This window comes from Homarus americanus, unplaced genomic scaffold (assembly GCF_018991925.1).
Source record: "Homarus americanus isolate GMGI-L3 unplaced genomic scaffold, GMGI_Hamer_2.0 scaffold11022, whole genome shotgun sequence".
Classification (NCBI taxonomy): domain Eukaryota; kingdom Metazoa; phylum Arthropoda; class Malacostraca; order Decapoda; family Nephropidae; genus Homarus; species Homarus americanus.
Genome location: NW_024737068.1, coordinates 14827015 through 14849178, shown reverse-complemented (window position 1 = coordinate 14849178; position 22164 = coordinate 14827015). Strand labels below are relative to the sequence as shown.

The 22164-nt window shown below is 44.0% G+C and overlaps 1 protein-coding gene across 17 annotated transcripts in view; it reads left to right on the top strand.

Annotated features, from left to right (window-relative positions):
* The window catches only part of LOC121872991 (proline-rich protein 36-like), a 139204-nt gene that overhangs the window by 95853 nt on the left and 21187 nt on the right, over positions 1–22164 (top strand). For 14 of the 17 annotated variants that reach the window (XM_042376209.1, XM_042376210.1, XM_042376208.1 and 11 more), the window contains exons 2-7: positions 4054–4094; positions 9904–9974; positions 10532–10644; positions 11433–15068; positions 15543–15605; positions 16664–16809. In XM_042376209.1, coding sequence (XP_042232143.1) covers positions 4054–4094; positions 9904–9974; positions 10532–10644; positions 11433–15068; positions 15543–15605; positions 16664–16809 — 4070 coding nt within the window. The remainder of the gene's footprint in view (positions 1–4053; positions 4095–9903; positions 9975–10531; positions 10645–11432; positions 15069–15542; positions 15606–16663; positions 16810–22164) is intronic. The other 3 variants (XM_042376196.1, XM_042376206.1, XM_042376197.1) reach the window with 2 other exon arrangements.

Below are 22164 nucleotides of genomic sequence, written 5' to 3'. Positions count from 1 at the left end.
CCTGAAGCATACCAGGCAGACACAGGCTAGTAAGTTGGGGTATTATAAAGACAACTACATGCTGTCGACAACCAGAATAGGAAAGGTGAAACGATATATCCAGAAGGTGGTTGGGGGTATCGTGACCTTGTTTCAGGGGTCATGACCTGTTGACTGGGGGCAAGTGGAAACTACCTGTAATGAGATACCTGGACAGCTGTGTAGAGGCGGGCTTGGATGTAATGCGACCACCAGCCCTTACATCAGTTCATGTATAGATGCTATCGGCTGCAGGTGGTTGTGGTCGTAAAAGCATTTCTAATTCTGAGCACCGCCCACCCTTCCACCTACCACACCCCCCTTTTCCACACTCACCCCCCTCCCTATTCCACACCCACCACACATCCCCCCACTCTTCCACATCCATCCATCCATCAACCCACTGCTCCATCCATCACATCCTCATCCATCACATTCATTCTGGACTGCTGGGATATATTACTCATTCATGTGTCAATATCCCGTCAACCTCCCTCCCACTCCCCGACCCCTGCCTCGTCACCCCCTGACCCTGCCTCGTCACCCCCCTCGACCCCTCCTCTCCACCCCTGCCTCGTCACCCCCCCTCCCACCCCTGCCTCGACCCCTGCCCGTCACTCCTCAACCCCCCTCGTCACCTCCCCACCCCCTGCCTCACCCCCCCTCACCCCGACCCCTGCCTGTCATCACCCCCTCCTGTCACCCTGACCCCTGCCTGTCACCCCCTCGACCCCTGCATTCCCCTTGACCCCCTGCCTGTCACCCCCCTTGACCCCTGCCTTGTCAACCTTCATCTTCCTGTCGTGCTTTTTACTACTCATTCAAGAACTGTCCTGACTAAGGCCCACTCATGCTCACCTCTCACACCTGTTCCTGACCTTCATGCACCATTCACACCTGTTTCCTCTCCACTCCCACCTCTCACACCTGTTCCTGCACTGTTCCTTACCTCCACCTGTTCACCTCCATGCACCATTCACACCTGTTTCCTCTCCATCCCTTACCTCTCACACCTGTTCCTGACCTTCATGCACCATTCACACCTGTTTCCTCCCCATCCCTCACCTCTCACACCTGTTCCTTACCTTCATGCACCATTCACACCTGTTTCCTCTCCCCTCCACTTCACCTCTCATAGAATAAGTGTTTTAGTTTTTAATGTTGGAGTATATTGTTTAATAGCTACGTAGTTCCTGCGGGGGTGAAGCGGTCCCAAGGTGTGATCTATGTCTGGTGGGTGGTGCGTGCCTCCTGTGTGTCGCCGCAGGTGAAAACGCCATTTCTAGCAAAGTTAATCTTTATGGTGTGTTGTGACGTCTTGTATTCGGTGACGCAGCGACTAGTTGTGTGGGTCAGATACGCTATTTCTGTATTTAATTACTTGTTTACCTCTGTAAGAATCATGAGTGTAAACGTAGTGTAACTATCATAACATTATCTATATATTCTTAGAACCAAGTATTGATGATCTTGGTGTTACCCAGACACAAAAATAACACCACTTTACTTATTTTTAAGAATTTTTTGGGGGGGACGTAATCTGTTGTTCCCTAAGTTTGGGGCCAATAAAGTAGTCGAGGTATTAAGTATAAGGTTGGTTCAGCACCACACCTAAGACTCCTTAACTGGACCCCACGAGAAGAGAAATACCCGGAGAGCCAAGTGTTCGTCGGGGACCTGAAGGAGATGCTCACTCGGTCATGGGAGGTTCAACACCGACCATCCTTCAATTAATTTATAAACCCTCATGATTATGATTAATTAAAAACAATATATCACGTTTAGTCACCTTTTAAATCAAGTCTCGAGTCGCGTCAGGTGTTGAGTCACCACTTGAGTCACGTGTTGAGTCACCACTTGAGTCACCTCTTCAGTCACCACTTGAGCTTGTCTTACACTAGTAGTAGATGTTGAGTGCAGTGATTTAGAGTGGATGTGGGTCATCAATATTCCCCTGATAACACCAAATAAGCTTGTTGGTCACAGTGACATCAGCCAGTAGACGTTAATAAGGTTTATGTAGTTAGTCATCTCCGTTAACAATGAAGCTGTGTTCAGTCGGCAGTATCTATTGGTTGAACATGAGGAATAACTGTGTTTATTTTATATTTATCTATTTAAGGGAGTTTGGTCAGGCCAGTGTTAGCCTTTACTGACCTGGTTGATATTACGTTTCCCCGAGTGAGCGATTTGATTTATTTTTTCAAGAGCAGTTTAACTCGCTAATGACCAGTTCTCTGTCACCCTTGTCGGTGTTTATTTGGGGAGAAGGTATCTGTTAGTTGTTTGAGAGACGTGTATGAATAATCTCACATGTGTTAATCAGTGTTCATTAGTGTAAACACAGTTTACATTTCGCGGTGAGAATGTTGATGACGTTAGTGTGTGAGCTTAGTTGAGTGGCGGCCATTGTTGGTGTCGGCCCGCGGGACCTCCCTCGCCACAGGTCAACAATCACCACTTTTGTTGGTGGCTCTTAGCCTCCCCCACTCACCACACTATTTATAGACGCCTCTTAATTCTTTTTATAGAGTCCGAAGCACTGATCAGGTAACTTAAGACGAAACCGCAAGCACTTGGAGAATTTATGTGGTGTGTGGTCGATGCTGTTTTGTTTTCAGACGCTTCTTACGCGGTGTCAAGTGTTGGGGGCGTGAAGTCACGTATTCAGAGTTGTTTATGGTTCGCTTATCGACGTATTAAACTTATTTAAACTATTCACTGCAGGAACAAAATCGTGCTAGACTTGTGGTGAATATACCATAGATACTCCTCGCTTGTACACGCCTCTAGTACTCCCTGACTATTCACAGACAGTTAAAAGTTCTTACGGGTCATGGATACCTTGGAAAGTCGTGGAATAAAAAGGAATTTGCTTTTAATTCACGTATTTTTTCCATCGTCGAATAGTAATTTCCTATGTTATATAATTCCTTAAATTGTTTCGTACTTCAAGGACGAAAATAACTGTTATTTTTATAAGTCAGACAACACACAGGTGAGACTTTATAAGGACGAACCGACCTGGGACAGACACTACTACCTCACGTCCAGTTTTTATCCGCGAGTTATCATCATCAACCTTACCACACCTGTCTACAGTCTGATCCGGAGCTTGTCTTATAGTTCTTGATGGATCGATTTTGAAGTGTGTGTGTGTGTGTGTGTGTGTGTGTGTGTGTCACAGTCCAGGGTTAAGGTCACTGTTACTAAAAGTAGAATATTGTTATAAGAGAAGTTGACTCAATTCTTATAAAAAATGGATATATAGATTTGCAAGAGAGGTTGAGCATCACTGAGACATGTACAGTACAGGTGCTGTTTGTAAGGTCACAGATCAAAGGTTAACGTTGCTGCTTTGTGCGACTATTGTTATAAACATTTCTGCCATGACTTGTTGCAGACGGAAGGGTTACCACAAAAGTGTAGTGTAACAAACACCTACAAACAGTGTTGCCATGACACAAGATAACTGCGTCATAAGACGCGCAACACACTCATGGACACTGTTGACTCGTTGTAGACACAGGAAGTGTATCACAAGACTAATAAATCATCAGACACGTCTACACAATAGGAGTGTGGTGGTAGTGGTGGTGGCGAGGAGCAGCCATACAGCCAGTATTTATAGCTTTTGCTCCACTCCGCATACCCCTCTCACCCGTTTACCTGGAGACTCAGAAATGCGCCGCATGTATACGTAACGGTGCGCCGTATAGGTAGATGCATTGATGATACACTTGGGAACAAGTATCCGGCACATGGAGACAGTGTGAGGAAGTGGTGCAGCACACACCGCTGACTGGCCTCCTCCTCCAGCCGACCTGTTATGACACTGTAAACATCAGCTAGTGTTGTTGGTGAACTGACGTGTACCAAGCTACTCCTTCTGTATAGTGCCCGTCAGTACCTACCGCCCACCTTATGCCTTATAAACACGTGTATACTAGTTTCTTACGAATATTTTGGTGTAATATTTTAAGTTCATTCTTCTATTTAATGATGATGACTATTAACATTTTTTTTCTTTCACAGGCGGCAACAAAACGAGTTGAAGGGCGGGAATATGAATGCTGGTGAGTACTAACCTCCTACCCTAGTTAGTTCACAGTTGACCTAATAAGGGATCGTAATTCCAGGGGTTCATGGTGGCAGAAAACTGTTTCGGAACTGCGTGTGTACAGGAGACGTTAATAGTGTCTCCATGAAACAGAAAATATATTGACGTCTCTTGAACACACATACTGTTCCAACAATATCGCGCCTCCCTTGAACACCTTAACTGACCCTTAAGTTTAAAGTTCTACTCGCATCGTTCAGTAATACAAATATTTATTTTATTTTTTATCGCCTTTACCTTTAATATAATCCGCGGACCTATATATTTTTAGCCATCTTGTACAGAATGAATTGTTGGCAACCAGTTAGCCTTATCTCATAAAAGTGAAAATACAGTACACGGGATAGTCTCGGTAGTGGTAGGGGCAGTAGACGACGGATTTCACTGTAAACATCGACGTGTCGGAGATGTGTGTCCCTTACGACACTCCCCGCGACTCAGGGTCCCCATACGTCAAGTCTCACAAGCCTTCACTTAGGTCCAGGAAGGAGAGGTGTGTCCGTATTGTTGACCAAGTCTTCCAGTGTCACCCAAGCAAATGTCTCTTAGCCGTGTCAGAGGACCACCCGTAGACATAACAGTCACAGTTATCAGTCAGTGAGATAACAGGGTGTCGTCAGGGGGACACATCCAACAGTCTACACACATTCCAGGTGCTGTTTCTCGTGGTTATATCAGCGATGTTAAATGTGACGACTAGCTTTTAGTTCTTTATTCTTGTCTTATGCGACAAATTGTGTCGATGTTTTGCTACTTTTAATTTGGGTTTTTTAAATTAATGGACTGTGGCTGCACTAATGAACAGTATTATAGGGAGTATATAGTTAACCGATAGGACCCAGTCAGAGGTTAGATGTTGTTCTGGGCACTACTTATGGTGCAAGTCGAGTGCCAACCAACAGCCAAGGCAACCCAGTCTGTAGTTAATCACAGTGTTAAGAGCCAGTCTCCTGTCAGTGTATCAGACGGCAATAGATCAACCCGCTATAATCCGATCTACACTAACTAAACTGTTGGTGTAGTGGCAGCCATCAGAAGCAGTTACCCTTGAGGAACAGTTACTGTGACGGGGTGTGGTCAGCCTCTGGTACTTGTCGTGGTCAACTTAACATACTTACCTTGTAACATTAGTAGTTGTTGTCTTGTCTTGGAAACATGTAGTGTATGGACAAAAACAATGTTGTCATAGAGGAAAATAAGAAATAATGGAATTGGTTGAGACTTTGTTTAGGTGGCGTTAGAATTGCTACTAACTTAAGAGCGGCAGGTCCTACTTGATGAGAGAGACGTGAGAAGATAAAAAGTTTCAATGTTTCGCTGTGGAGGGAAAGAAGCCGCTTCACAACGACCACAATGAAGCCAACTGCGCGAAAGGAAGTAACGAGCCTGAAAACTTAAGGCTGCCTCGCACAACCCAACCTGCAACGTGAGGGCAACCAACCCAGCCTCACACAAGTACCCCATCAGGAGATGTTGCTAAGAAAAACGAAAGAGATAACTCTCTCTTCTGAAATCTTAAAATGTATTGTTCAGTGTAGAAAATGCCTTTTGGTGAATGGTCCTTAAAGATCCTGGCTGTTGAAGTACCCGAATAGTTAAAACAACAATAATTTGTTATGCAGTCTTAACTCCTGAGTTTCGCAGTATGCTCCCTGGGCATCCCCAGTTCACCCAGCTGTGAATGGAGACCAAACTTTGTGAGGGGAAGCCGAAGGTGGTAGTGCATTGCTTCTCACTCTTCCTCTTCGTGTACCGGAAAAAAAAATTATGTGCATTTACCCACATTACAGGCAGTCAGGCCTGTGGAATCAACTTTCAATAGTGAAACATTTTGTTTCTTTGTCATGCGTTGTCAGTATGACACGAAGCTTACGGCGGACAAAACTTACATACGAAAACTAAACTAAGCCATCCAGAATCATACAACAAATGTACTTGAGACTAAAGACTGACGTTCTTGTAGATGTACTATTTTTTATCGATACGTAATACATTATGGTCTTTGATCTCATAACACACACATCTCAATTCTATTTGTTGTTGGAAAAAAGATGAAAGGAAGGGAATCTGGCGAAAAGAGAGAAAGATACGAAAATTATTGAGGCATCGTAATACAGTACAAAGACTTAGGTAAGATTGCTGGAAAAAAATGTAAACTGAAATGCAGAATTATCATTATCATTGTCATTCTATAATGTTATTATCTGAGCTCGATCTCCATTAAAATTATAGGGAATATGACCCAAAGTGGGTGGAGACAAGAGAGGCGTCGTACTGGCAAAAGCCAACGAACTAGAACCAGTTGACACAGAAACATAAGCTATACACAGACCAGCCTGTGTGGGGAGACACCAGCCTGAGTGAAGCAGCACGGAGGATAACAGTAGTAGGTGTTGTTACGCCACCAGCCTCAGGACAACACTCACCTCATTTACCACATTACCGCAGCTCGCCATCCACCATTTAAACTCGCCCAGTTAGCATACAGAGGTGGTCTTGGCTGCGTGTGTCCTAACTTGTCGCGTTGCTGCTCCATGATAGGTCGTTTATGGCTGTCACAACTGTGGCTCCTGGCATAAAACAAGACGCCAACCACTGCAGGTAGAAAGTGGTCGAACGTTTAACTGGTGTAACTTCCATAAGCGTTACATGGCAGTGGCAGGAGGCGCCAGTCGATTTTGTTTGCTCGTACTGACGCTGTTTATTATGATACGAACCCGTTTTGCTGCAGGAGTTTAAAGCCGTATTGATTGTCTCCTCAAAAGGTCTTATATCAGCTCCTGTTTGTGTGGTAGACGGTGATGGAGGCGGTACCATCAGGCTGTCAAAGTCAATTGCAACTCGATTTGACACCACGATCTTTTTATTCCCTCAACTGACCCGACCCGACCCAACCCGACCCGATGGGACGCGGACGATCGAGTTCTGCAGCCGTTTATGGAATTTTTCGCCAAAACCAAGATGCCACGGATAATAATTTCAATTTCAATTGTTTATTCCTTGATAGAGGAAGCGGGATCCTAGTGCTGTCACTAGGTACCGATATAATAGTTTTTCTTTGTGTGCGTGTGAGAGAGAGAGAGAGAGAGAGAGATCTGTACCGGACATTTATGCCTTGTTGGTGTCTGGTTAAGCTGTAAAATGGTGTCAATGATGAATGAGCTCTTGACTCATAATATACATTATAGCTAGAAATACCTAACTCTAAGATCGTTTATAGAAACAAGGAAGTGACACCCTCCCCCGCCCTGCTCAGTCTGAGGCAGACTTGCTAAATAAGCCCTCAAAAATAACCTTGATGAAATGAAATGCTTCCCAGGTTATTATTTACACCTGTTCACATTTTCAGTACAATTTGTTACCTGGTCATATTACTAATGTTCACCTGACCATCATTGAAACAACATACAGTCTATCTTGATCATAACTATCGTGCTAAACACTTTAAGAATGCAACATAAAGACAGATTAGCATCACAGTATTGTCAGCACAGTTGTTTAGGCTCCGGTGTGGACATTGCTGGTGGCCACAGAGACGGTGTACGGTGCAGGAAATATAAAATATATTTGTAAACTGTGACTCTTACCCTTTTAACTTACACGGAAAAGGGGAAAATTGAGTACCTATATTTAGGGAGTTTGGTTAGTGTTCAGGTAGCCAACACTGGCACATGTTCATATACGTTCAAGAGACCTAATTGCCGCAAAAAATACATTGCAGAAAACCGGCCGACAAGTGGTGAAGAATATCAGTAAAGTAGAATAAATTTTGCTGTGGCACCAGCTCCAGGAGTTGTCAAAGGAATGACTGTTCAGATTAAATGTCACGAAATGCAAAAGGATACACCGAGGTCGGACCACCGGCAAGGAAATGTAATACATGTCCCAACGTGACGAAGAAGCATCATTGACTGAGACCAAATGTGAAAAGGACCTGGGCGTGTATGTCGACAAGGAACTGAAGTTCTGGGACCATTGTGAGAAAAAGGTGAATTGAGCAATTAAGCTAGTACTAGGTCTTACAAGGTGGGCTTTCACACACCTGGACCCTCATAACGCTCCTCAACGAAGTGCTTCCCCGTCTGGTCCCCAAGATATGATAGAGAATATTCGCCGATTGAAATTGTCCAGAGGAGGGCCCACCAGATTGATGTCTGCACTATGGCACCTGAGTTACTCGGAGAGAGTAGAATACCTGCAATTACCTATAGATTATACTTTAGGCGGGCAAGGGGTGACTTAATATAAGTCTACAGGTATAATAAACACCTTCGAGGACATTACATAGTCTAGAGTCTATACCTGGAACTGGCGGATGCCCACCGCACTCGGGGTCACAGCTTAAGACTGAAGAAGTCACAAGTTCAGAAAGTTATCACGGCAAACTTTTTTGGGAAAGAGAGTTGTGAACTCTTGGAACAATCTGCCAGTGTTGTAACGGCACCGGGATTGAACGTATTAAAGACCAGACTTAACCAACACTGGTGCAGGCAGATGGATTCTGGAACCAGTACATGCCCAATACTTGTCAACAGTGCGTAACAGAGACGTGGCCGACCGCAAAGCGGCTAACGATAACGAACCGACAAGTGACGAAGAAGATAACTTAGATAAACACGAAGAGACGGGGAAATGATCTAATGAGCGATCTCTAAGTTTTATTGTTTTCTGGGACAGGCGCTGCGAATTGACATTGTTAACTGTATAAGCAGATGTTCTGAGGACGTCCAGTTGTAAATGGGAAGTGCTTGAATGTTTTGACAGGCCTTTTTTTTTAAGTGGTTCCATGTGTATTTGTGTTCATGCACAGATTTGTGCCTGCGTTGTGTGTGTTTTGAGGGGTGAGTCAAACTATTATTGCATTTTCCTGAAGTGAAGACCTGTTGGTAGGTCAATTTGAACTCAAATTAGGCAGAGAAATACATCATGATTTAATCTCAATGCACAAAGGGCAAGGAAGAATTATTGCATTAAAAATAAGCAAACCTAAGTACTGACTCTTGAAGAGCAACCCGCCACAGGCGGAAGTCAGGGAGCGCTTGTATAAACACTACACAACCAAGTACAGCACACAACTTCATTCCTGTTGGGTGATGATCATCGTCAGTTTATTTATTTTTTTATTTTTTTGTGTCTTCATGCAAACCTTCGTACAAATATATCAGCGCTTTCAAAACTGCGTTACATGACATGGTACTAGCACGGAAGAACGCAATTTTCATTAGTACCTATTATAACCTACTGAATATTCAGTAAATCTTATATAACATAAGAAAGGCTGAAGTGTTTTTTCCAGCTCGTTAAGACTGATAATCCCCCACGTTCACCCGGGTAGAGGATATCAGGATCCCCGCAGTGTGTACTCAACAGCTACTCTTGGCAGTAGTAATAAGCAGGGAATGTTCATATCTAACTACCAGGCAGCTATAAGCAGAGGGTGATAGAGGAGTCCCAGTGCCAGGCTGTTAGGAGTTGCAGGAAGAATTAGCCCCTCCTCCTCAGCAAGTAACACATACACACATACTGCAGCGTGTGCCAAGTGAACCACTGGATTAATACTGTAGCTCGAATGTGTGTCCTGACAATGTGGCGGGTAGAATACAGACGAAGCCGTAACCCTTTGAGCCAGTAACACTCTTCTTGATAACACACCTAAAATGTTTGAGCTCCTTCGTTAAAAGTTATCTTGTATTTGTATGAATCACACATTGACAACAACATGTTATTCATGCAAATATATAAAAGTTTATTACTTTTTTCCCCAGGAGGACCTCCGCCACCACCACCGCCACCACCAATTCCTGGCATCATACCATCATCTAGACTTCCTTCGGAGGTAAGTATCAATCTGATCCTATTTTCGTTGTTTCATAATATGCTGTTAACACTGCCATTCTCATGAATTATTTTGTATAAGAGTAATAATGGATGCGCTTCATGGGGTAGTTACTTTCTTGTATGTGAACACTTGTTGTTGGAAATGAGCAGAGGAATGTCACAACCAGTCCCTTAGTCTCGTCTTGTCTTTATATTAACAACTCCCAACACCCGAGTTTTATTCCAGACTTTAAAGCTAAAATTGCCCCCTTGGTGGTGTTAATATACAGTATTTGACAAAGAAGGAAAACTTTATATTTTCTATTACTGTGCTTTTATTAATGAGTATGACATTTCAACCGTACTGTATCTTGGTGTTATAAGTCAGATAATTAATGATAGAGAAACTTTCCTTAATCAGAAGGAACATTTTTTTTTTTTTGGTTGAGACGATCTCCCTCAAGACTTCGCCAAATAGCATCGCCTCTACTCTTAGCTCACAGCCATCATATACTTGTTAAAGGTTTCACAAATAATTTTGATTGTGGTCTGACCAATGTGTCTTCCCTTCAACAGATCCCTGCCCGACTTCCAGTCATGAATCCCCCATCAGCTCTGGCTGGCGCCATGATGAAGGACAAGAAACCCTTCACCTACACCCCAGGAGGCCTCGACCTCTCAGAGATCAAGTGAGTCTTCCCACTGTAATTGTGTCTCAAGTCAGGTTTGTCTTCTCTCAGTGAAGGGCTGCAATGTAATGATATAACAGGGACATGATAGCCGAGTCCTGACAGTTGGACATGCCAGAGGGGCCAGTTTATGTAACTCACATAATGGATCAGACATGAGTTTGAGGACGTCTTGCCTCCCTCCCTCAGGTCCTTTACTTGTGACTCTCAGCAGGACCCAAGTATTACTTCCTTACCTTGTTTCACCTGTCAGGTCTTTGTGCTTTTTTGTAAATCATATAAATGTTCAATTAAAGTCTTTGTTCTGTTACAATATGTTTATATATATATATACATGATAATATTTCCTATACTATATATATTATTAGTAAAAAAGAAAATGATTTCATGTCTTATGTGACTGCATACCTGTACCTGTTTTAACAAGTGTATACCCTATTAGAATTCAAACTATATAGTAAAACAATGCTTTGAAAAATATTTGGTCGTATGAATGTTGTTGCTTAACCTCTTGGTTGGCTTGATTGACCACTTGGCAAGTCTGGTGTCATTAGCGTAACTTTTTACTAGTATGTAATGTGCTGACAGTAATACTGTATATGAGTGTAGAATGTTCAGACTGGAGCTTGGCTGTGTGTTATGTGTGTGTGTGTGTGAGAGAGAGATATGTGTAGTAAAAAGTAGGCACGTCCGCCAAGAATTGACATGGACTGGCCGTGCCGTCTGCTGCCCCCTGCATCCTTCCCTCTCCTCGACTCTGGCACAAGTGTTGGCACCCCCGCCCACAGGTCGCCAAGGATGCAGAGGCGCCTCTACAGGAATGCTTGTTCAGAAGGGGTGCGGCCATCTCCTCTAGCCCAGCAGCCTTCACAAGGCCCAGTGAACCCAACGGTGGCAGCACAGTCTACTCCTCAAGGACGGGCCGTCCAGGTACTACCCATGCCAGGCATGGCCATGGGACCTCAGCCACAACCACAACCACAACCGAAGGAACCACCTAAACCCAAGAGAACTGCCTGTGGACCTCCACCTCCACCTCCACCCTTTGTTCTAACACCAGAGAATGCTTTCAATCCGTCGTCTCCAGTCACATCGCCACTCATCATCAGCTCCCCGCCAACATCTTCCCCGGCACCAGAACCACAACTGGCCCGGGAACCTGGCCCCTCTATACCTGTGGCCCCGCCACTGCCACCTCAGTGTCTTGCAGCTAAGAGACATTCTCTCATCTCAGCCACACTGCCCTCTTCTCCTCAAGTAAATACAGTGCCATATGATCCTTCCCCTCCGCCTCTCCCACCACCCCAAGCTGTTCGAGTGCCTGTTACGCCACCCATTGCGCCTGTCACACCAACCACTGCGCCTGTCACACCACCAACTTTACCCGTTATGCAGCCCATAGTATCTGTTACATCATCTAATGTACAGGAGAAAGTCTCGCCCTCTTCAGTCCCAGCAATGGAACAAGTAATACCACCTCTGCACACACCCACACCCTCGCCACGAGAAGAGGAACCTTCACCAGGGCTAATCATCTCCCCACAGCCATCAATGGAAGAATTCTCATCTTCAGTAACAAATGAACTCCCTGTTTCTGATGAAGAAGCATTTGCCTCGCTTGAAGCATCCGAGTCACCACAAATGTCAGAATATGATAGTAAACACAAAGAAGATATTGGAACACCATTACAGACAAATTCAAGCGTTCCAGAGCAAGAGCCTGCCAAACAACCTGCTCTCAGGGACTCATCACCCAGTAAACAGTCTACTAAGAGCAATCAACCTACACAACAAGTTCCTGTCAAGGAATTTATACCCAGTCAGCAAATTATTGAAGAACCATCACCAGCTCAGCAGCCAGTGCGGCAGCTTCCCCAAGAGCCATCACCAGTGCGGCAGCCTCCCCAAGAGCCTTCACCAGTGCGGCAGCCTCCCCAAGAGCCTTCACCAGTGCGGCAGCCTCCCCAAGAGCCATCACCAGTGCGGCAGCCTCCCCAAGAGCCTTCACCAGTGCGGCAGCCTCCCCAAGAGCCTTCACCAGTGTGGCAGCCTCCCCAAGAGCCTTCACCAGTGTGGCAGCCTCCCCAAGAGCCATCACCAGTGCGGCAGCCTCCCCAAGAGCCATCACCAGTGCGGCAGCTTCCCCAAGAGCCATCACCAGTGCGGCAGCCTCCCCAAGAACCTGCACCTGCTAGACAAATACCAATAAAGGAATCTTCACCTATTAAACAGGTGCCCATCAAGGAATCTTCACCTATTAAACAGGTACCCACCAAGGAACCCTCACCTATTAAACAGGTACCCATCAAGGAACCCTCACCTATTAAACAGGCGCCCATCAAGGAACCTTCACCCATTAAAGAGGTGCCCATCAAGGAGCCTTCACCTATTAAGGAACCTTCACCTATAAAACAAGTGCCCATCAAGGACCCTTCGACTGTTAAACCTATACCCATCAAAGAACCTTCTCATATTAAGTCTATCCCAATAGAGGAACCTTCACCTCGTAAACAGGTCCCCAGCACAAACTTCACCCCAGTTCGACAGACTTCTATCAAGGAACCTTCATCAACTCAACAAGGACTAGTTACGGAACCTCCCCTGGTGAGATATGTACCTGTTAAACAGGCTTCCCCATCGAGACAGATCTCCAGGCCTGAGGTAACATCAACCAAGCAGACCCCCCCCAGTGAACTTTCCATAATATGTTCACCACCATCTGTTCATGTTATGCCAGTTAAAGAACCTGCTCCAGCGAGACAGACATCAGTGACGGAAACGACTCCAGTTAGACAAAACTTTGTACAGCAGCCTCAACCTCTTACACAGCCTACTTATCAAGGGAGACAACAACCTCAGCCTGTGATACAACCCACTCTTGGACCAAATTCTGTGTGTCAGACTCCAGATCAAATAACTTCTCCTGTGATACAAACTTCTGCTCAATATTCTACTCCAGTAAATGTGTCCAGAGTACCAGGGCCTTCTGTAAGACAAGTCCCTGTGCATCAGTCCATCCCCATGAGACAGACTTCTTTGCCAGAACCTGCACGGGTTACAGAAATACCCATACAAAAGTCCACTTCTGCTAATCAAGCACCCAAACAACAATCCACTCCTGTAAGGCAGACTTCTTTACAAGAGACAGTGCAACCAAAGCCAGAACCTGTGAAAATGAATAATCAGCCTAAGATACACAATATACCAGTATGTATGCCATCATCCCCGCCGAGCATCGCAGCTAATGCAGCACCAGCTAATGCTAGAGGAGGCGCCCGGATAGTACGTCAGGCATCATTGCCTAATAAACCCTCCTCACCCCAAGTGTCCCCACCTAATGCTCAACTGGGATCTATTTATGTCCCTCCCATCAGTAGTGACACAGAGAGCACTACTTCACCAATGTCACCCTCAAGTGACAGGAGTCCAAGGTTGAGCCCAACCACAGGCCTCCTCAAATGTCCTTTGCCTTGGATGTGTGCTCAGAGGCAGAATGCCTCACCACCTCCATCATTTGTCACACATGCTCAACAGACACAACAAAGGCTTCAACAGAATCAGCAAAATCGTCTCTTGAGACAAAGGTCATTAGGACCTGAATCCCCTCCTACACAGCCCCTTGCTGAGGCTACCGTTCTGCCCCAGCCAGAGGTTTATCACCACCCAGGCTTCCAAAGACAGAAATCTTTACCTCCTCCTCAGCGACCAAACCCACAGCCGCAGCCACAACCTATAAGAATACAACAGCTTCGACCTCAGTATCAGCAACCACAACAGTCTCGTGTAATTCCTATTCAAGTACAGCAAGCACAACAAACTCGCACAATTCCCATCCATGTACAGCAAACACAACAACAGAAGCAGCGCCCCAGGGAGCGCATCATTCCCATAATGATTGAACGGGATTCCCCTCCAAAGAACACAGCTCAACCTTCGACCCCCTTCACCTCCTCACCAGTAACAGCAGCAGCTGATTCTTTCATTCCCATCAGCACAGACATCGCTGGCAACACTAATGCAAGACCCAGCTTCCATCAGCCACAACCCAGCCTTCAACAAGCACAACCTAGCTTCCAGAAAGCACAACCTAGCTTCCAGCAAGTACAATCCAACTTCCAGCAACCACAGCCTAGCTTCCAGCAACCACAGTCCAACTTTCAACAACCACAACAATGGCAACAGTCACAATCACAGCAACAAGCACAAAAGCAACAGCCACAGCAGCATCAACAGGAAACATGGATGAATTCTCCTGGTACAACATTCTCTCCACCACAGTTTCCTTCAACTCCCTTGAGTGGGGGTCAGAGTGGTGCATTCCACCCCTACAGCTCCCCAGCAGGGGTGTATCCAAACAATAATGCCCTTGATGCTCTCCATCAGATGCAACAGAGCCTTGCTCAGCTCAACTCAGGCCTACAGAAGTAAGTCGTATCTATGGCACTCAGTCCACCCCATAGTGCGACCTGGACACCTTCATGTAGTCACCCCTCATACCCCTACTTATCTTCTCTGGCCTGTAATCCCCATATTGTTTTTTTTAGCAATGATCCTTTTTTAATAGCTAGCTATGATTTTGTAATGTTTAATATGACGTCTTATCAATAACTAGAACATTTCATGTACACTGACTTGCTCTGTTTTCATGTTTGATGTCATGACAATCAAATACAATACCATAAATGTGTATAATTTTGTGGAAGAATATTCACCATAGGACTTGCTGAATAGTGCTTAGCTCCCTTTAACTATGACTAATTATTGTTAATGCTCTTAAACCAGTTTTTCAGCAGTATCCATTCTTTTCACATAATGGTCCACACTAACTTGGTATTAATATACCCTTTTTATATGTTTAATACTCTTAGAGCTTAACATTGTCTTCTGTACCTTTGCAGTGCGTTTCCAAGATTCATTCAGAAAAAAATGTCGGACTCAATAACGCCTCGGACAACCCCTAGGTATAGTAAAAAAAAGGGGTCTGTGAGAGCAAAATGGTGGTTGTCTTGTTGTCTTAGTATGCCACCTAGACTATTCCTCTGTGTGTTCATTCACTGGTGTAGCCTCAAAGATGTGATGTCATATATACTTTTATGTTGCTCAGTGAATGACTTCACACATACAAATACAAAGTGAATTTAGGTTCATGCAATGACGTCACAGCCTTAAGGCAAGCAAATCTATACACCAGCACTGAATCCTATGGTTATCCTGTGCTGGTAAGGCAATAGTATTAACACATACCACTCAAGAGTGGAAATAAATTATTTAGTTTCTACAGAACCATATACTGTACTGTACTTTGTAAGGAAACTTATTTTCTGTTCTGTAATTGGAAGTCCTAAGTTAGTGTATTTGAAACCACTGGTTTAACTTGTAAACTTTTGTAATATGTCCCTCTGAAGTTACTAACATGTAAGGTGTGTTTCTCTGTACTTTACTTACATACTTCCAGAAGCCATTTGTACCTTTTGTGTTTTATACCACTTAATTATGTGTGTACTTTTGTTTTTGTATTATAGTTTTGTTAACCATAATTGATTTCTTTTCTGCTACTGATGATTTTATTTTTTTTATTGCTCTACCTGTACTTATTTTGAACTTCCATATAAATGTTGCATCGTTTATTGTTTATTTGTATATGTATTATTTGTCATTAAGAAGTAAATAGGGAATAATAAACAGTTCAGTAATGCATTACGTAATGTGTTACCATTACAGGTACAGTACCTGTATTTTTTTTCTCCAGCAATTAAATTTCCTTAAAAAGTAATTTCTGAAAGGTGCCCAGAGTATCAAACATTAGAAAAAATTAAGAGCAAACTATTATATGTTTTCTTATACTGTACTGTATTGTAAAATCTAGAATATAATCCCTATTCAAGATAGCTAAAATTCCTCATCTTGAAATAATGGTACAGTAGCCTACTTGTTCCTCTTTATGAAGGTTTCTCCATAATTTAATAAAATATCTATACTGCAGTACTGTATTCATATTAACAGTATTAATATTTTACAGCTCACAGCCATACCGGCCACAACAGAATGGTGATGGCATGGTGACAGCTGACCAAGCCACTAGTGGGGTAGACATGGGTGGGGCTCCAGTCCAGTCTCGTTCATTCAAGCTTCTGCAGAATGTCCTTGACCATCAAGACACAACAGGTATTACTTCTCAAACTTAGTTATTATCCTCTTCATTCCTTGCAAATGAACATAAATATTATTTTGTCCTTATTTATAGGTATGTTTCCCATATACGTACAGTATAGTTTTATGTGCTGTAGTACATATGAGTTACAGTACAGTATTTAAAAAGTGATGGTGTTCCTAATGACAGAAAGTACAGTAGCAGGTACTCCTCGACTTACGACCACCAGGACATACGACCGCCGCAGTCGTATAAAATATTTTTCAAATGAAGTATTTTCAAGTCCCGACGTTAGTGATCGCGCTGTGTACTGACAAAATTTTTTTTTGTAATTCCCTTTAAAATGGCTGACACGCGTAAAATTGAGAGTTCTCATGGTGCTGAGAAGAAAAAGAGACACCCATATTAGATTTTCTAGGTATTATTTTCGCATTTTCGACTTACGATCTGGTCATCAGTCCCTAACCCCGTCGTAAGTCAAGGACTGACTGTATTACTTTCAGGAGAAACAGCTTTTAGTTATGAGGAGAAATATTATTTGTTTCAGGATTTACCTTATAAGACAAGTAAATTATTTATTGAATGTCTCATCAAACTGGTAAGTTCAGTTAATATTTTGTGTAAATACTGTGCTGTACCATCTAGACAATAATATCTTTAATTGTGTATGAAAGCATGAGGCTGCTATTATCCTGCCCAATGAATGAATTTTGAAATATGCTAAGTAAAACATATATGGATTATATTACATTCCTTATTACTGAATTTCTTGTCCCTATAGAATTACTACAGGTATCGTTAAGAGCAAGCATCTTGGTTCAGTGAGAGTCATTCGTTCATGGGTCATTAGAGATGTTACAGTACATACAGGGCGATCGTCACTCCACGAACAACTATAGACCAGTGAGCCTGACCAGCATAATATGTAAAGTACTTGAGAGTATTATCAGAGATGCCGCGATGGAACATCTACTACGAAACAACCTTGTAAAGGATTGCCAACACGGTTTTATGCCGGGGCGTTCCTGCTTAACACAATTGCTCAAGGTATTGGATATTTTGACCCATATTTTGGAATGGGGTGGTAATAGCGACAATATTTACCTAGATTTTGCCAAGGCTTTCGACAGTGTACCCCACGAAAGGCTGAAAATCAAACTGAAAGGGTACGGAATTCGGGGAAATGTCCTAGCGTGGATAGAACACTTTCTATATGACCGCAAGCAGTGTGTGGTGATTAATGGCACGAAATCATTATCCGTACCTGTCACAAGCGGGGTACCACAGGGCAGTGTATTGGGCCCGCTGCTGTTTGTTTGTTTCATAAATGACATGCCTGATGTTGTACACTCCTCCATACAAATGTTTGCCGATGATGCCAATTTATTTCGGGAAATCAAGAACCAAGCGGACTGTGAAGAGCTGCAGAAGGACCTCTGTGGGCTCCAAGAATGGTCGAAGAAATGGCTGCTGAGATTCAATGTCACGAAGTGTAAGAGGATGCACCTGGGGCATACCAACAGTAAGGAGGCGTATCATATGTCCCAACAGGATGAAGAAACTGCACTACCTGTATTTGAGGCTGAATGTGATTGATTTTTTATTTTGCCGCTTACAGCGGCTACTTTATTGTGCACCCCACACTCATCCTGTGAGCGGTAGCACAAAAGAATTACAGAGTAGGGTTTACAAAGGGTCATAATAATTAACCCCCGTTGTCAGGATATTATGGCACTGAATGTTACACAGTATTTCATTTACATTATTTGTTTAGTTCTATACATAAAGGGTAACTTATTCACAAATGCGCGAGTACAGGCATGTGAGGCAGTATGTCTGGCCTCACTTATTCACATTTACGTGAGAGGTATTCAAGCACATTGCGTATTTGGTTCTGTACATGAGAATTGATATACTAGTTACTAAGTGCAAAAAAGTGGATACAATCTTAATATGTCGGCTATCTTGCCATTAGAGATGAAGTGTTGTGCCATTTCACACACAGTGTGCTTGGACCTATCCCTAAAAGGTTCTATCTTCACACAGTCGAGGACGTAGTGTTCAAGTGTGTGGCCATATGTCTGGCCACACACTTTACATTTAGTTTTGTTTACATCTGCTTGAGGAACATACTGCCAAAGGTACTTATATCCTAACCTTAATCTAGAGGTTACAACATCTTGTAATCTAGTGATCTTGTTACTTGCTCCATATACATGTTTCACTTGATACATCTCATCATGGTAACCTATGGATCGACTAATGCCTGTTTGCATTTGTCTACTTGCGTCAAACTCATCAATAAGTTCTTTCCTAATTACAGTTTTAAGGGTTCTTTTTGACAGACCCAAATTGTATTCAACAGTGTCTTTGTTAGATGCGAGTTTGGCGAGGGCATCAACTCTTTCATGTTTTATGAGGCCTATGTGAGAGGGGATCCACAACAGTTTGACCCTGACACCCCGGTCAACAAGGCACGCATATTTGTCTCTGGCTTCAGAGACAAGAGCGTGACAACCTGAGTCGAGGGTACCAAGGGCAAGTAGTGAGGATAGAGAGTCAGTGATGATGAGACTGTCAGTAACAGTGGTTTCAATGAATTTTATAGCTGTGAGTATGGCAACTAATTCAGTTTGTAGAGTGGATGCCCAGTTGTTAATTCTAACTCCTTTCTCAATTATATTACCGTCAGGTTGAGTCACAACAATAGCACTTCCAGCCCTCCAACTGGCGGTGTTAAGAGATCCATCAGTGTAGATGGTCTGTGTGATATTATCATCAGTCTGTAGAGTGTGTATGTGTTCAAGAGCTCTCAATTTGGCAGTGTGTTGGAGATAAATGCTTTGTATAATTAATTTTTTAGGCGGATACGTCGGTATTGTGATATCGAAGGGAACTGTCCGCCAGGGTGGCAGGAAGCGCTGTTGTGTCTCAACTTTGTACAGGTGGTCTAGTCCAAACATCTTCATATGTGTAGCTGTAGTTTGGATCCATTTAGACTCAGTAGTCCCATGGTTCATACATTCTAGCAATTTTAAGGAAACAATGTTATCAGGATCACCATGCAGAAGCCTCAGGGCTATCATGAGGTTGACTTCAATTATTCTATCTTTAACACTGGGTATACCTAGTTCTTTCCTCATATTAAGTACTTTAGTGCTCATGGGACATCCTAGGATAATTCTGAGGGCTTTATTTTGCATTTTCTCGAGCTTGTCAACGCCTTTCCCATCACGAATGACCAGGGCTGGTGCGTGGTAATCTATCAGAGATCTTATATAGCCTAGGTACATTGTTTTAACAATTCTAATATTAGCACCATAGTGCGGGCTGTACCCCGCTACACTTCTAAGAGGTCTCAGTCTGTCAGTACATTGGCGGGTTAGCTGTTGTATGGCAGGTAGGGTACAAGGGACAGAAACACCAATATATTTAAAAGAAGAAACATAGTCAATAGTGTTGTTACCTATCTTGAACTTGGCGGGGCCGCGTTTGCGGTTACCAGCTTGTTTGTGAGAAGGACCTTGGTGTGTATGTTGACAATAAGCTGAAGTTCTCGGGCCATTGCGAGAAGAAGGTAAATCAGGCAAATAAATTATTGGGTCTTATAAGAAGGTCGTTCAGATATCTAGACGGTCCGTCCCTCGTAACGATCTTCAAGAGTGAAGTGCTTCCACATCTGGATTATTGTCACCCTGTCTGGTCCCCGAGATATGCTAGGGACTGTCAGTTGGTTGAAAATGTTCAAAGGAGGGCCACCAGACTGGTGCCTGCCCTTCGGCACCTCAGCTACTGTGAGAGATTGGAGCGCCTGAGCTTGCCTAGCTTATACAACAGACGGGCAAGGGGTGACATAATTGAGGTGTAAAAGCATCTCAGGGGGCACTACTCAGTCAAGTGTCCTCACTTGGAGCTGGCGGACGCTCGCCCCACAAGGGGTCACAGCTCAAGATTGAAGAAGCCGCAAGTCCAGAAAACTGTGAGGGCAAACTTTTTCGGATTGAGAGTTGTGAACTCTTGGAACAATCTACCAGAAAGTGTTGTGACGGCACCGAGTGTGAGCTCTTTCCAGACAAGACTTGACCAACACTGGAGCGGGTTCAGGTACATTCAGGAGCCGGTGCATACCCAGTACTTGCCAACAGTGCGTAACAGAGACGTGACCGATCGCCCAAGCGGCTAACGAGCCGATCTTTTGGCGAAGAGGATAAAAGAAAAGGAAAAGTAATCAGAGACGTGACCGATCGCCCAAGCGGCTAATGAGCCGATCAGTGGCGAAGAGGATAAAAGTAAAGCATTGACTATACTGTAATGTACCACCATATGCAGTATAGTCTGCATTTACGCTGTCAATTGAACCCGTGGAGGTCCGCGTAAAACGAGAAATGCGCAAATGAAATAACAGAACATATGAGATTAATTGAAATAGAGACTGGGCCGACCCCCAAACTCCACTTTTTCCGACACAATACGTACGTTATAGTAAAAATTACATCTTAATTTTATGATGGTATGCACACACAATTAATATTTAAGAGAAATATGAATAATATTAGGTTTTTTAACACTTACGTTAGTAGAAAAGATGGGTCGGCACACTTGGATGGCGGCTGGTTCCGAGGCAGAGGGCAGATTAGTTGCCCTCCGGTGAATCACTTTAACTACTCGCAGAGGCTTGCAGGGCCTCCCAGACAAACCCCTCAAAATCCATATCCTCACTGTCACTATCACTATCAATGACTTGGGCTGGCTGTGGTTGTGATGGGTTGCGGGCGAAGAAGTCCTTAATACAGTACTACGTTGACGACTAGCATTGATGTTGTTGAGATAGATCTGGATATACGGCTCCATAACTTTCGTCAGATGGTTATTAGACACTTCATACCGATGCTTGTCTGGGTCGTTGTCAAGGCTGAGCTTAATTTTCTCCCCCAACTCGATGATTTCCTTCACATAATCATGGCTTGGTCCAGGTATTTCAAGGTTTTTCTCGGGTGGTGGGGGTCCAGCGGAAGCCATTGTGAGGGGAATAGCGGGCACAAGAGAGAATTGTATACGCGGACTGAGAACAATGAGACTGGCCCGGCTAGGTCAGCGACTTCTACCCTCAGGTGGCAGGGCACGTCATGCTACATTAGACCAATCACAGCTAGCGGCGGAGGGAATGCGTCGGTGGTAAGGATGCGTGGCCCAATCACAGTCCGATACGTCATATGACGTCAGCGATAACGTAAGAGTGACCTAATGCGCACCACTCACCGCGCCTCTTCCCGTGTATGGTCAAGAATGGACCGCATGAGTAAAAAATGGCGCGGCGCATCTGCACCTCTCCAGCCGCTCGCCCCGTAAATGATGAAATTTACCGCGTA